Here is a 15,491-nt window from a genome sequence, read left to right on the forward strand (position 1 = left end):
CATTCTTAAATGTGTACATTTCACTTTTTTTCCTTCATCTAGTGATCGAAGTCAGATATTGTGTTGGGTAGATTTCTCTGCATAATAGTAGACACAAAATGCTGGAGTAACTCAGCGGGTCAGTTACTCCAGCATTTGTGTCTAAACCAGCATCTGCAGTTCCTTCCTCCATATTTCTCTACATGATGCTTATACAAAATCCTTCATTCATTCTATAAATCAATTATACATATATGTACACATTTGGGAGAACGTTTATAACATACAGCGCTTTGTACTACTTCAACGTTTTGTTACAAAATACAGAAGTTGATGGAAATAAGCGGCACTAATGTCCGATTGCAGGAGAATCTGCTCTAACGCGCCTCCAGTCTGTGCGGCTCAGACCCCTGTTTAACGCCCCGCAGAGTGTTATCTTCGCGTGGAGAAAATCTACTCAGCTAATGTGAGATAATCATTTATGCTAACCAGTTGTCAGAGGCTGGATTCTGACCAGCGCCTGACATCTTGTGCACTTAGAGCTATGTTTTATTTCAACCAAACATCGAATTCTGCGTCGATTTTTTTTATGGACGGGGGTTTTAAGAGTGGTGAATGATTTCTGCATTTAGTTGACAGGCGACCCTTGGGCAGTGACTCACCGCTAGTCGTACCATACAGCGACGAAACGAAATGCAGAGGAAAAAAATGCTACTCACTTAATTAAATAAATGGGGGGAAAAGTGCACATGCAACTAGTTTCCACGCGTCAGCACTCCGGATCGTTTGCATTTGACTTTGCAGCATTTTTGAATGGGCGGTCATTAATAAAGTGTTCAACCCCAGCTCAGTTTCAACCCCAGTCCGGTAAATCCTCCCGCCCCCGCCTTTAGTTGAATGAATGGAGGCAGAGAGAAGGTAGGCGGCGCCAGAGCTCAGTGTCCGTGGCGATCGGTACCCAAAGGCTAACTACTGCCGAGAGAGCCCCTTTTCCAAATTGGTTTCACAGCCGAAGCATCATGCCGCCCTGTAAAGGCCGGACTCTGGGGATCTCGGTGGCTGTTGCCCATGGAGTGTTTTCCGGATCTTTGAACATTCTGCTGAAAATTCTGATTTCTCGGTACGATTTTATCTTTTTGACTCTAGTCCAGTGTCTGACCAGCAGCACGGCCGCCCTGACCCTGGAGGTTCTCAGAAGACTGGGCAAGATAGATATGCCGCCTTTCAGCCTGAGCCTGGCCAAGGTCTTCGCTAGCGTCACGCTGCTCTCCACCCTGCAGTCTTGCTTGACACTGTGGTCACTCCGGGGACTCAGCCTCCCCATGTACATTGTCTTCAAGCGCTGCCTACCCCTCGTCACTCTCATCATCGGAGTTTGCCTTCTCAAGAATGGCGTTCCCTCCATCGGCGTCAGTGCAGCGGTCCTGCTCACTACCTGCGGAGCCGCGCTGGCAGGTCAGTAACCTTGTGGCAATCTCCCCCACCCTCCCTGGCTTACACCCTAGCGGTATGAATATTAACTTCTCCAACTTCAAATAACCCTTGCTTTCCCTCTCTCCATCCCTCCCCATTCCCAGTTCTCCGACCGGTCTGACTGTCACCTGATTACATGGTATATCTGTTGTTTGTTGCCACTTTCTCCTAGCTAACAGTGGTCTATTCTACATTTTCCTTGATCTGCATCTCTTTTGATCTCTTGCACTTCCTTATCTCTGTCTCCCTCAATCTGAAGAAGGGTATCGACCCGAAACGTCACCCATTCCTTCTATCCAGAGATGCTGCCTGTCCCGCTGTTACTCCAGCATTCCGTGTCTATTCTCTCGCCGTTGACTTTGCAGAAGACGCGTGTCGTTCAGTTTATTCATGAAAGTGAGCGTTAGAGAAGGTTAATTTGCAATCGCGAGAGTTGCGCCAAAACTTTGGATAGACATTCTTGCATTGCTCCAGGGTAACGGGACATATCAAATAAATCAGACTAACCAACTAGATCGAATAGTTCAACTAGTAGAATCAGTGACCTGCAGATGCTGGTTTACAAAAAAGAACACAAAGTGCTGGAGTAACTCAGCGGACGAGGCAGCATCTTTGGAGAACATCTCTAGTTGCATGAACACATTCCCAGAGACATCCAGGACTAAAACGGAGAGAAATCGACATTATATATAGACACATCTATCCATTTGACGCTCATTATTACAGTGGTGCGGCTGGTAGGGCTCACGGCGTCAGAAACTCGGGTTCGACCCTGATCTCGGCTGCTGTCTGTGTGAAGTTTGCACGTTTTCCCTGTGAACGCGTGGATTTCCTCCCGGTCCTCTCACATCCCAAAGATGCGTGAGTTTGTAGGTTAATTGGTCTCTGTATATTGCCCCTAGTGTGTTGGGAGTGGGTGAGAAAGTGGAATAACATAGAACAAGTATGAACGGATGATCGATCCATGGTCAATGTGGACTTGGTGGGCCGAAGGGCCAATTTCCATGATATATCTCTAAAGTAAGCTTAGATAAATTAAACACTGCCCCAGTTACTGGTTCGACTGGTTGAATAGTTCGTCTCTTTATTTATTCATGACTAAACCGTAACATCTTGCGCAAAACATTAGGTGTTGAAGGAACTCGGCGGGTCCGGGAGGATCTGTGGATGAAAATGGGGAACACCAACATCCTCCATAGATGCTGCCTGACCCCACCCGCTGAGTTCCTCTTGCACTGTGATGTGCTTGAGATTCCAGCATCTGCAGTTCCTCGCCATGCGTGTGTGGGAAGCAACTGCAGATGCTGTTTTACACCGAAGATAGACACAAGAATGCTGGAGTAGTTCAGTGGGACAGGCAGCATCTCTCTCTGGGGAAAAGGAATACGCGACGTTTCGGGTCGGAACCCTTCTTCAGACCCTGGAGAGAGAAGGGTTCCGACCCAAAACGTCACCTATTCCTTTTCTCCAGAGATGCTGCCTGCCCCGCTGAGCTACTCCAGCATTTTGTGTCTCTTCTCGCTATGCATGTTCCGCACTGAGACACCAGTGCGCTGAAATGCAGCCGGTGACATTTATTGTGAGCGGTGCTGGAATAACCTAGCGGATCAGGCAGCATCTTTGGTGAACATGGATAGGTGACATTTCGGGTCGGGACCCTTCTTCAGACTGATTGTAGGGGGTGGGCTGGGAGAGAAGAGGGGCGGAGCAACGTGGCAGGTTACAGGGGGGACACTGTCGAGGGTTGGAACCAAGGCCAGAAGTTGGATAGACACAAAATACTGGAGTAACTTACCGGGTCAGGCAGCATCTCTGGAGAGAAGGAATACGTGACGTTTCAAGTCTAGACCCTTCTTCAGAAGTAAAGGAATAGGTGACATTTTGGTCGGAACCCAATCTTCAGAAGAAGGGTCTCGACCCTATTCCCTTTCTCCAGAGATGCTGCCTGACCCGCTGAGATACTCCAGTATTTTGTGTCTTGTCTTCGGTTTAAAGCAGCATCTGCAGTTCCTCCCTACACAAAGGCCGGAGTCTATTGGATATTTTTCCCTCACCAGCCTGTCGTTTCCCCTAGGGGCCGGTGATCTCACGGGAGAGCCCATCGGCTACGTGACCGGGGTGTTGGCGGTGCTGGTTCACGCTGCCTACCTGGTGGTGATACAGAAGACTAGCGGTGAGCACGCCCACGGGCCCCTGACCGCCCAGTACACCATCGCCGTCACCGCCTCGCCCATCCTGCTACTATGCAGCTTCGCCAGCATGGATGTCATCCACGTCTGGTCGTACCCGGGCTGGCAGGATCCTGCGGTCGGCTGCACCTTCGCCTCTTGCATCCTGATCGGCTGCCTGATGAACTTCACCACCCTGCACTGCACCTACATCAACTCGGCCGTCACCACCAGCTTCGTCGGCGTGGTGAAGAGCATCGCCACCATCACGGTGGGCATGCTGGCTTTCAAAGAGGTGGAGCCCACCTCCCTGTTCATCGCCGGCGTGGTGGTCAACACGGTGGGCTCCGTCACCTACTGCGCGGCCAAATACTTCGACACCAGGCAGCAGGCCAAGTACGACGACTTGGAAGAACTGATCAAAGGGGACGAGGTGGTAGAGACAGCATCTCCCGCAGGGGCCGCCCAGGAGTTTGAACTTCAGGGAGATGCCGAGACAGAGCCCAGGGAGAATGGGAGCGAGTCCACAGAAGCGCCGGGACACCAGCGCGACCAGCTGACGGAAAACTACGTCGGCGTCTGGAGGTTATTAAGACATTTACGGGTATTCAAAAAGGACCTTTCAGCTCAGGATCCCCAGTAAATCAATCACCAGGACCTCACTTTGCGTTGCTTTGTGAAGAGCCAAATACAGACCATTGATACCTGTGCTGACACGAGAAAATGCCATTCTCACGTTACGAGCTGACACAAGAGGTAACCCGAGTTAAACCTCGTGGTAATAACGTACGATTAACGTACGACATTCGTGGACGCAACGTAGTGCATCGTGGCGCTAATGGCAGGTTCTCGTGTAACTTGTCGACTCTTGCAAAAAATCAAACATGTTTGAAATTTTCCACGAGTCAATTTTACTCTTGTGGTTAATAATTGAAACATTTTAACTCGATTTAAGAACGTAGTGGCCCGTGCGTTTACCTTAGTGTATCGTGAGTCTACTCTTTAACTGGGAACTCTTTAACTCAGCGGGCAGGCAGCAGCAGATTGTCGCTCCCTTCAGTTTCCCAGCGACAGTCACCTGCCATAACGCGAGAGAGATCATGCACTGTTGTAGGTCTCCTTTGCACGTCGGTGTTTCTGTCTTTGTCCACTCATTGTTGGCCCTATCTGTCACCACCCCCACCTACACCCCTCTGCTTCCCGGCCATGTGTGTGACCCCTTTCCTCCCCTCTCCAGCTCCCCGCTCATTGCACCGGCGCGGGGGCTTTGCACTGTCTTCACGTCGGCGATGCCAGCAGAATCGTGCCAGTCACCGGAAACGTCAGGACCAATGGGACATCGACCCCCAGGCCCACCAGGCCCACTGCAAGCACGGAGAACCCAGAGACCCACAGCCAACAGCAACTCCAGCCCAGCCCCGCTCCAACTCCAGAGGAACCCGGGTTGCGGATGAGGGGGCGCAGTTCGGGCTGTGGGCGAACTGCCACTTGTCGCCGTAGCGGCCCATCGGGGAGCGGGTTCCTGTTGGTCCTGACGTCTCCGGCCACCCCCCTGTACAGGAGCTGAGACTGGGAACTGTACCGCCCTTGCAGATGAGCAGAAGAGTGTGGTTGTTTGCAGTTGCAGAGGGAGGGGGCAAGGGCGGTAGTTCCCAGTCTCAGCTCCTGTCCAGAGGGTGGCCGGAGACGTCAGGACCAACGGGACACCGACCCCCAGGCCCACTGCAAGCACGGAGATCCCAGAGACCCACAGCCAGCAGCAACTCCAGCCCAGCCCCGTTCCAACTCCAGAGGAACACGCTCCCCGTAGGGGCAGAAGCTGATGGTGTGCAAGGTACGTCTTGTTCTTGGGGTGGCGGATGAGGGGGCGTCCCCCCCCCCCCCCCCCAACCTCTCTCCATCTCAACTCACGCCTGGGCACCAAAGCAACTCAGGAGGCGAACCTTGAGCTCCGTCTCACAACAATCTGATGTGCACATCAGTCCACATTCAAAGATTTAATCTCCCGTCTCCCCGCAGTGTGTAGACATGGCAGTAAATTCAATTAAAACATATCAAACCTGTGTGTTTCAAACAAATCATAAGTATAACTGCTCTGGCACTGGATGGTGCACATTTTCCCTTTGTAGGTCACATCAATAGATGCGGCCACTCTGATTTATATCTTTAAAACAAAGCCACAGGATGGAGAGGTCTTCTTTAACACTGTTGCTTATTAAACATAACACTGTTGCTTATTAAAACAAAACTTCAATCAGGATTGGCTCAAGAGTAACTCGGGAGACGAACTGGGAACATCGCAGAAATGACAAGTAAACGGCAAACTTGTCATACCCGTGGGAACTCGGTTAAACTCTTGATCTTTCACTTGTTATATCGTGCTCAACCACGACCCCTTCGCTCGGGTTACCTCTTGCGTCAGCTCGTAACGTGAGAATGGCCTAGCCCCTGACAGAATAGCACCAAGCACGGATTCCGCACTGTGCTTTCTCAGAGGTGTAAACCCAACGTAAAGTGCAATTTATACTCGGAAGAGATATGAATGTAATATATCTTCATGATAATGCTGAATCTTACTCGCCGGGGGTCAGATCAGTCCGGGCAAGATTCCAGCCCGACCGCTTCGAGATACTTGCCCAAGCAGGTGACATGAAACACAACTCCCCCGCCCTCTGCCCTGGCATTTAGTGAGAGAATGTCTACACATCATCTACACAGCAGTGGTTCAAGAGTCCAACAAACATTCTCCTTGGCGGTGACCCCCCCTTAACCCAGGGAGTTTATGCGAAATGCAAAAATAAAACGAATAATGCACGTGAATGTTTGCAAAGGCAGCAAATTTCATCCTGAAATTCGAATCTAATGCCGTCTGAACTTCCCAATGCAATTTCTGTCACACTCGCCTTTGACAAGGGGCCAACACCAACCCGAAGATTTATGGGGAGTAGGAGACAAGTATCTATTTGGTCTTTAGTCTTTAGTTACTATTCCCAGTGTTTATCATTTGATGCCGTCTCTCCCCTTGTCTTGCTTGTCTGGTGTTAAACATTGGCTGAAAGAAAAAAACAACGTGTACTTTTGAAATGTAACTCTTGTGTGTTATTTTGCTCTTTGGGAGCTTGGATCTCTCTCCTGAAGGTAATCATCAGATTGCGACTCCTTTGTGAATGCACAGGGGGCGAGATTGCACCCGGATCAGCTAGTTCACGCCGTGCATTATCCCGCTGATAATCAGACAGCTGCATTTCCGAGGAGGGATGTTGTAGGAAGGAACTGCAGATGCTGGTTTAAACCGAAGATAGACACAACATGCTGGAGTAACTCAGCGGGACAGGCAGCATCTCTGGAGAGAAGGAATGGGAGACCAGTCTGAAGAAGGGCCTAGTCCCGAAACGTTACCCATCCCTTCTCTCCAGAGATGCTGCCTGTCCTGCTGAGTTACTCCAGCATTTTGTGTCTGTCAATCTTCCGATGAGGGAAATGACCTTTCCACGTCCAGACCCTTCCTCAGGATTGAAAGGGTGAAGGGAAGATTACAGTGTTAAGGTGGTGGTGGGGAGCTGGCAGGCTAAAGATGACAGACACCAGGTGAGGAGGGGTGGATAGAGTCAGGAAGGGGGAGAGAAGGGTGGGGATAACAACAGAGACCTGATAGGTGGAGGTAACCAAAGGATTGCAGATGATGGAATCTGATGGGAATGCTTGATGGAGTATTGATATCCATACTGATGGAGTATGGGATCAAATATGGGAGATGGGGTGGAAAGATTGGAACAGGAAAGGGGATTTGGTTGGAATGGGGGGGGGGGGGGGGTCAATGAGAGGTGTAGGTGGACACAGAGTGCTGGAGTAACTCAACAGGTCAGGCAGCATCTCTGGAGAAAAAGGATGGGTGACGTTTCCGGTCAGAACCCTTCTTCAACCCGTCCTTTTTCTCCAAAGATGCTGCCTGACCCATTGAGTTACTCCAGCACTTTGTGTCTATCATTGGTATAAACCAGCATCTGCAGTCCCTTCCTGCACACTCAATGGGAGGTGTGTGGAGTTGATGGGCATATGGTGTGGGTGAGGGGAGTGGGTCAATATTCTATGGGTGAGAGGGGGCAAGGGCAAGGTACGTGTGGAAGGATCTGAGTGGATAGAGGGACTGAGGAGGGGGTGTGGAGAGGGCAGGTTACCTAAAATTAGAGAACGCAGTGTTCATGCCATCAGGTAGTCTTGGTAGCCAACAACGCAATGGTATGAACTACATTCTCTAATTTTAGATAATCTGTGCCCTCCTCAGTCCCCCTACCCTTCTGGACCCTCACACAAACCATCATGGAGCTGTACAGCATTGAAAAAGGCCCTTCAGCTCACCTTGTCCATGCCAACCAAGTCAGCATATTGGGCTAGCCCCATTTGCATTCAGATTGCTCATAGCCCTCTAACCCTTGCTATTCATATATCTGCCTAGATGTCCTCATAACTCTATCTGTTTCTATAGCTTCCTCTGTCAGTGTACTCCAGGTGCCCCTGAGGTCCCTCTTAAGTTCCTCCTCTCTTGCCTTAATCCTATAGCCTTTAGTTTTAGAATCGTCTACCCTGGGGAAAAGAGGTGAGCATTCTCTTTATCCATGCCTCCCATGATCTTGTAACATCAATAAGGTCACCACTCAGCCTCCTATGCTCCAATGAAATAAGGCTCATGAATGACTTGACCAGCAGCATCAATACTCTTCCAAATAAAGGCAAGCATGCCAAAAGCCTTCGTTACCACACCATCCACCTGACTCACATGGTTCCATGGAACCATGCATCTGTACTCACAGTCTGACGAAGGGTTTCGACCCGAAACATCACCCATTCCTTCTCTCCAGAGATGCTGCTGCCCGCTGAGTTACTGCAGCATTTTGTGTCTACCTATACTCACAGATGTCTTGATCAAGCCATGGGAATTTGTCCACCTTAAGTCACTAATATCTCCTTGTAAATAATCGAAGACACTACAACTGCTATGCCTCGATTCCTTAGTTTTCATAATCTTCTCAATAAAAAACAGATGAGAAATATTCATTTAATATCTCCCCCATTTCTTGAGCTTCTGCACAAAGACAGCCCTGCTGAACTATATAGGACCCATACTCTCCCTCGTCACACTTTTATTCTTAATATACCCGTAGAATCTCTTGGGAGTTTCTTTTATCTTGCCTGCCAGCCCCATTTCATGCCTCTTTTTGCCCTCCTGATAGCTTCCTTTACGTGGACTCCTACACCTCTTAAACTGATGGAGCGAATGACTTGAACCTAAACCTGCCTAAAATATGTCATCTTTTTCCTGACCAGAGCTTGAACATCTCTCGTTACGAAGGGTCCCCAAAACTTGCCAGCCTTGTCCTCCACTCCAACAGGAACATGCTGCCCCTGTACTCTTGCTATCCTACTTTTGAAATCCTCTCACTTTTGTTCGCGACCCCCTTACCTGCAAACAGACTCTCCTACTGGACCTCTGCGAGCTTGTGTCTATTTCATTCTGATCAAGTCCGATGCAATGTAGTTGATCAAGATTTAGTTTTAGGCTTAGGTTTATTATTGTCATGTGCACCAAGATACAATGAAAAGCTTTGTTTTGCACGCAATCAAATCGAATAATACTACACCCAAATAGAATCAAGCCAAATACAAATACAATAGGTAGTGAAGGAGAGTGGTCTGAAGAAGGGTCTCGACCCGAAACGTCACCCATTCCTTCTCTCCAGAGATGCTGCCTGTCCTGCTGAGTTACTCCAGCATTTTGTGTCTCTCTTAGGCCATATGGTTCTCACCATTGTGGTGAAAAAAGATAAATCCCAATGTCTGCAATGAGGTAGAGGAGTATCTGACTGTACCCTAGGTTATAGAAGGACAGTTCAGAAGTCTGATAACACAAGGGAAGAAGCTGTTCCTGAATCTGGTGGTGCAAGCTTCTGTCTCTTCCGCCCGATAGAAGTGCGGAGAAAAATAAATGACAGGGTTGGGAAAAGTCTTTGTTTTGCCTGCATCCTTGAAGCAGTATGATATCTAGATGGAGTTGATGGTGGGGAGTCTGGTCAGTGTGATAGATTGGGCTACTTTCACAAATTTCTTTAACTTCTTGCAGTTAAGGACGGAGCTGTGCCCAAACTAAGCCATGACGCAACCTGACTATATGCCTTCTATGGTGCATTCGTAGAACTTTGTAAGAGTTCAATGGAGATCTGCCAAATTTCATCAATCTCCTGAGGTAGTAAAGGCGTCGATGTGCCTTCTTCCTCCACTTCAAAATATGTTTGGACCACGGCAGATCATTGGTAATATTCACGCCAAGGAACCTAAAGCTCTCCATCATTTCCACTTTGGCACCATTGATGCTGATAGGGGCACGTACTCCACCCTGCTTCCTGAAGTTGATAACCAGCTCCTTCATTATAAAGGAAGTCAATATCTCTCTCTAAAACCATCCTATTATTTTTACAACCATCTGTAATCTCCGTACACATCTGTTCCTCTAATTCACATTGACTATTGGGAGGCCTACAATACCGTACCATCAGTGTAATCATGCTCTTCCTATTTCCAAGTTCTATCCATATAGCTCTGGGCAACCGCTCAAGAATGTTCTCTCTCAGCATATGCTTCCATGCCTCGCCCAATTTCTTCCTCATGCACATCATCTGCCTATCACCCCCACACTCCTTTCACCAGGCTCCTTATCCACATTTCCCATCCGCGTTTCACCTCCTCCCTTATTTGGTCCCAAACTCTCTCTTCTTTTCCCATCGGATTTGAGCACCTGCAGTCCCTGGTTACCTCTGTCTATCACATCCCAGCTTCTGTTGTTATCTCCACCATTCTTTCCCATACCTGACCCCAGCCACCCATCCACCCATCCTCACCTGCATTCATCTATACCTGGTCTATAGTCTGAAGAAGGGTCTTGACCTGAATCATCACCCATTCCTTCCATCCAGAGATGCCCCCTGTCCCGGTAAGTTATTCCAGCATTTTGTGTCTATCTTCAGCCATAACGTGCCAAGTATTGTCCAACTTGCTCCTTCTTTGAACGGGTTATCACCATTCCACTCTCTCAGTGCAGAAGAAAGGTTTGGAGTCAAATATTTTCCCCCAAGATCCCAGTGCCGGAGTCTCTTGTGTCTCCAGCCATAATTCCAAGCCATCTCATCTGCGAATTGAACAAATATGTAGTATTGTGTGAATTCGGGGAAATGGTGCTCAGTGCCAGGTATCATTGTTCAGTCATTATATGATACAAAGGGAACGTTGAAGTTATTTAATCACTTTCTGTCTGCACTGTATGCTTGCATGCACAAATGAATTAAAGGGAGGGCTTTATGTTAATGTGGAGCGAAATAAAATTAGTGAGTGAGAGTGTGTGTGTACAATTAAGCATGCAAAAATGGAGATATGTGTGTGCAGCCGTGAGCTTGATTCAGTTGAATATAAATTATATTACGCGATATTTCTAAATACAAAGCATATTGGCAAATACACTAGCCTTTACAAAAACGTTTATTTGTACATGTTCTCAATTTTAATCTTTTAAAATATTTTATATTCTTTACAATGGATTTTGTCTCAAAATGAAATCTTTCGAGTTAGGGTGTTTGCAATCATGGTGTTTGTGAAACAAACTGTCTCCATTGCTTTATTATTGAATACAAATTATTCATAGGTTAAATTGTCCTGTTAAAACTTTGCCATTAAGTTGCTCAGGACATTTTGGTTTCACTATGTATTGTTTGTGTTTAACACCTGTATTCTTTACATCTGCTGTGAGAAAAGTAATTTCAGGTCCACAATTCCTTTTCTATGCATTAAGAGGGTCAAACCTTTTGGCAAAATAAATAAAATATACTTTTGCTTTGCTTGTTTGTTTCTCTTGAGTCTTGCTTTGCAAGTGAAATGTTTTGTGAAAGATTGCATACAGGAAGCACACCATTCCAAGTGTGGGATAATTTCACAGTCGATCTAGCCTGTCAAACACATTGCCGATGCACTTAAATTGTAGGTCCAGGGAACTGCAGATGCTGGTTTACAAAAAAAAGACACAAAGTGCTGGAGTAACTCAGTAGGCCAGGCAGCATCTCTGGAGAACATGAAAAGGTAACGTTTCAGGTCGGGACTCTTCTTCGATATATGGTTATTATTGTCCATTCCTGGTGAATATTTCTATATTTCTCTATGGACATGATGTGTAGTTTCTGTCAAATTTTCTACTTCCTGCTGTATTTAAACACCCTTTCGGAGGCTAATTGACTGCAGTAAGATGGAATGTTTACTTTGAGCCCAGACACATAATCCTCACACCTCCTTCTCAGGTCTTGACCCGAAACGTCACCCATTCCTTCTCACCAGAGATGCTGCCTGTCCCGCTGAGTTACTCCAGCATTTTGTGTCTATCTTTCTTCTCGTTGTCTGGCACAGCCGTGTGTCAATGGTAACTCCATGGAGAGATTCTAACTATTTCTACTGTGGGCCAGTGTCCTTGGTACAACCAAGTAAGGTCACATTCATTCTCCCCATCCCCTTCAGACATTGAAGAGGATGGAAAAGTTTCCAGAGATTGTGAAGGATTTGAAAACAGGGATGAGAATTTTAAAAGCATGACATTGCTAAAGTGGAAGACATCAAAGGCCAACTAGTGTATACCAGCTTGGGGAAGAGGATTGGTGCTTATTACAAACAGGAGAACAGAGAGTAGGATGATGTAAACTACGTGGAGCGGTACATTTGCACAAATATAAAAGATACAAATTTGGAATGGGAGTAGGCCAAGTAGCCGACTCCACCATTTAGTTTTAGCCTCAACTTTTTATGAGGTCTGGCCCAGCACATTTAAGACCTTTGCTTATCAAATAGTTATCTAGCTGTCTCAATATTATTCAAAGACACGGCTTCTGCCACTTTGTGAAAAAGGGAATTGCAAAGAGATTTTCTAATTTATTTTTGGGATGTGCACATTACTGTCCAGGCTAACATTTATTGCCCATCCCTAATCACTCTTTGAAAACCATCTTTGGGAACTACGGTAGTCCGACAGAACTGTTTAGTTTAGTTTAGTTTAGAGATAGAACGAGGAAACAGGCCCTTCGGCCCAACGAATCCGTGCCGACCAGCGATTCCCGCGCACTAACACTATCCTACACAAACTAGGGGAAATTTACAATCATATTCAGCCAATCAGCCTACAAACTTGTATGTCTTAGGAATGTGGGAGGAAACTAGAGCTCCATGAGAAAACCCATACAGGTCATGGGGAGAATGTACCAACACCATACAGACATACAAATGCTGGAGAAACTCAGCGGGTGCAGCAGCATCTATGGAGCGAAGGAAATGGGCGACGTTTCGGGCCGAAACCCTTCTTCAGACTGATAGGGGGTGGGGGAAGAGAAGGAAGGAAAAAGGGAGGAGGAGGAGCCCGAGGGCGGGGGGATGGGAGGAGACAGCTCGAGGGTTAAGGAAGGGGAGGAGACAGCAAGGGCTAGCAAAACTGGGAGAATTCAACGTTCATGCCATCGGGACGCAAGCAACCCAGGCGGAATATGAGGTGCTGTTCCTCCAATTTCCGGTGTTGCTCACTCTGGCAATGGAGGAGACCCAGGACAGAGAGGTCGGATTGGGAATGGGAGGGGGAGTTGAAGTGCTGAGCCACCGGGAGTTCAGGTAGGTTATTGCGGACTGAGCGGAGGTGTTCGGCGAAACGATCGCCCAACCTCCGCTTAGTCTCGCCGATGTAAATCAGCTGACATCTAGAGCAGCGGATGCAGTAGATGAGGTTGGAGGAGATGCAGGTGAACCTTTGTCGCACCTGGAACGACTGCTTGGGTCCTTGAATGGAGTCGAGGGGGGAGGTGAAGAGACAGGTGTTGCATTTCTTGCGGTTGCAACGGAAAGTGCCCGGGGAGGGGGTGGTACGGGAGGGAAGGGAAGAATTGACAAGGGAGTTGCGGAGGGAGCGGTCTTTGCGGAAGGCAGACATAGGGGGAGATGGGAAGATGTGGCGAGTGGTGGGGTCACGTTGGAGGTGGCGGAAATGGCGGAGGATTATGTGTTGTATTTGCCGGCTGGTGGGGTGAAAGGTGAGGACTAGGGGGACTCTGCCCTTGTTGCGAGTGCGGGGATGGGGAGAGAGAGCAGTGTTGCGGGATATGGATGAGACCCTGGTGCGAGCCTCATCTATGGTGGCGGAGGGGAATCCCCGTTCCCTGAAGAACGAGGACATTTCCGATGCCCTGGTGTGGAACGTCTCATCCTGGGAGCAGATGCGGCGTAGGCGGAGGAATTGGGAGTAGGGGATGGAGTCTTTACAGGGGGCAGGGTGGGAAGACGTGTAGTCCAGATAGCCATGTGAGTCAGTTGGTTTGTAGTGTATGTCGGTCAGAAGTCTGTCCCCTGCGATGGAGATGGTGAGGTCAAGGAATGGTAGGGAAGTGTCGGAAATGGTCCAGGTGTATTGGAGTGCCGGATGGAAGTTGGTGGTGAAGTGGATGAAGTCAGTGTGTGGGTGCAGGAGGTGGCCCCAAAGCAGTCGTCAATGTAACGGAGGTAGAGGTCGGGGATAGGGCCCTGGTACGTCTCGAACAAGGATTGTTCAACGTACCCGACAAAGAGGCAGGCGTAGCTGGGGCCCATGCGTGTGCCCATAGCTACGCCTTGTGTTTGGAGGAAATGAGAGGAGTCAAACGTAAAGTTGTTGAGGGTGAGGACCAACTCCGCTAGGCGGAGGAGGGTGTCAGTGGCTGGGTATAGGTTGCTCCTCTGGTCGAGGAAGAACCGGAGGGCTTTGAGGCCATCGTTGGGGGATGGAGGTGTAGAGTGACTGGACATCCATGGTGAAGATGAGGGGGTGAGGGCCTAGAGAGTGGAATGCGCGGAGGCGGCGGAGGGTGTCTGAGGTGTCTAGAACATAGGTGGGAAGGGATTTGACCAAGGGGGATAGTATGGAGGCAAGGTATGTGGAGATGAGTTCGGTGGGGCACGAACAAGCAGAGACAATGGGTCTGCCGGGAGAGCCGGGTTTGTGGATTTTGGGGAGAAGGTAAAAACGGGCCGTGCGGGGCTGGGGAACGATGAGGTTGGAAGCTTGGTCGGGCAGGGCGTGGGAATTGATGAAGTCGGTGATGGTGCTAGATATGGTGGCCTGGTGCTCGTCAGTGGGGTCATGGTCCAAGGGTAAATAGGAGGAGGTGTCCGAGAGTTGGCGCGTGGCCTCAGCTTTGTAGAGATCGACGCGCCAGACTACCACGGCACCTCCCGGCTCTGGAACGCTTTATCCAGAACTGCCGCCGCGACGTCAACCGCCTCAACTTCTCCACTCCCCTGTCTCACTCCAATCTCTCCCCCCCTGAACGCACTGCCATCGAATCACTCCTCAAAAACCCAGATTGGGTTATCAAACCAGCTGACAAGGGAGGTGCCGTGGTAGTCTGGCGCGTCGATCTCTACAAAGCTGAGGCCACGCGCCAACTCTCGGACACCTCCTCCTATTTACCCTTGGACCATGACCCCACTGATGAGCACCAGGCCACCATATCTAGCACCATCACCGACTTCATCAATTCCCACGCCCTGCCCGACCAAGCTTCCAACCTCATCGTTCCCCAGCCCCGCACGGCCCGTTTTTACCTTCTCCCCAAAATCCACAAACCCGGCTCTCCCGGCAGACCCATTGTCTCTGCTTGTTCGTGCCCCACCGAACTCATCTCCACATACCTTGACTCCATCCTATCCCCCTTGGTCAAATCCCTTCCCACCTATGTCCTAGACACCTCAGACACCCCCCGCCGCCTCCGCGCATTCCACTCTCTAGTCCATCACCCCCTCATCTTCACCATGGATGTCCAGTCACTC

General features: G+C 49.0%; 1 protein-coding gene across 1 annotated transcript; it reads left to right on the forward strand.

Annotated features, from left to right (window-relative positions):
* Positions 1-598: 598 nt before the first annotated feature.
* Positions 599-4,413, forward strand: slc35d3 (solute carrier family 35 member D3). The gene is made up of 2 exons (XM_033020451.1): positions 599-1,434; positions 3,527-4,413. Exons 1-2 carry the CDS (start codon positions 999-1,001, stop codon positions 4,261-4,263), a joined length of 1,173 nt encoding a protein of 390 aa, XP_032876342.1. The 5' UTR covers positions 599-998; the 3' UTR covers positions 4,264-4,413.
* The last annotated feature ends 11,078 nt before the right edge of the window (positions 4,414-15,491 follow it).

The sequence above is a fragment of the Amblyraja radiata genome, chromosome 5 (assembly GCF_010909765.2).
Source record: "Amblyraja radiata isolate CabotCenter1 chromosome 5, sAmbRad1.1.pri, whole genome shotgun sequence".
NCBI lineage: Eukaryota > Metazoa > Chordata > Chondrichthyes > Rajiformes > Rajidae > Amblyraja > Amblyraja radiata.

Bases quoted from the DNA above. Each gene is read 5' to 3' on its own strand.
- slc35d3 (XM_033020451.1), top strand. From the start codon at position 999: ATGCCGCCCTGTAAAGGCCGGACTCTGGGGATCTCGGTGGCTGTTGCC. The intron at 1,435-3,526 runs GTCAGTAACCTT...CGTTTCCCCTAG, and splicing joins CTGCGGAGCCGCGCTGGCAG to GGGCCGGTGATCTCACGGGA.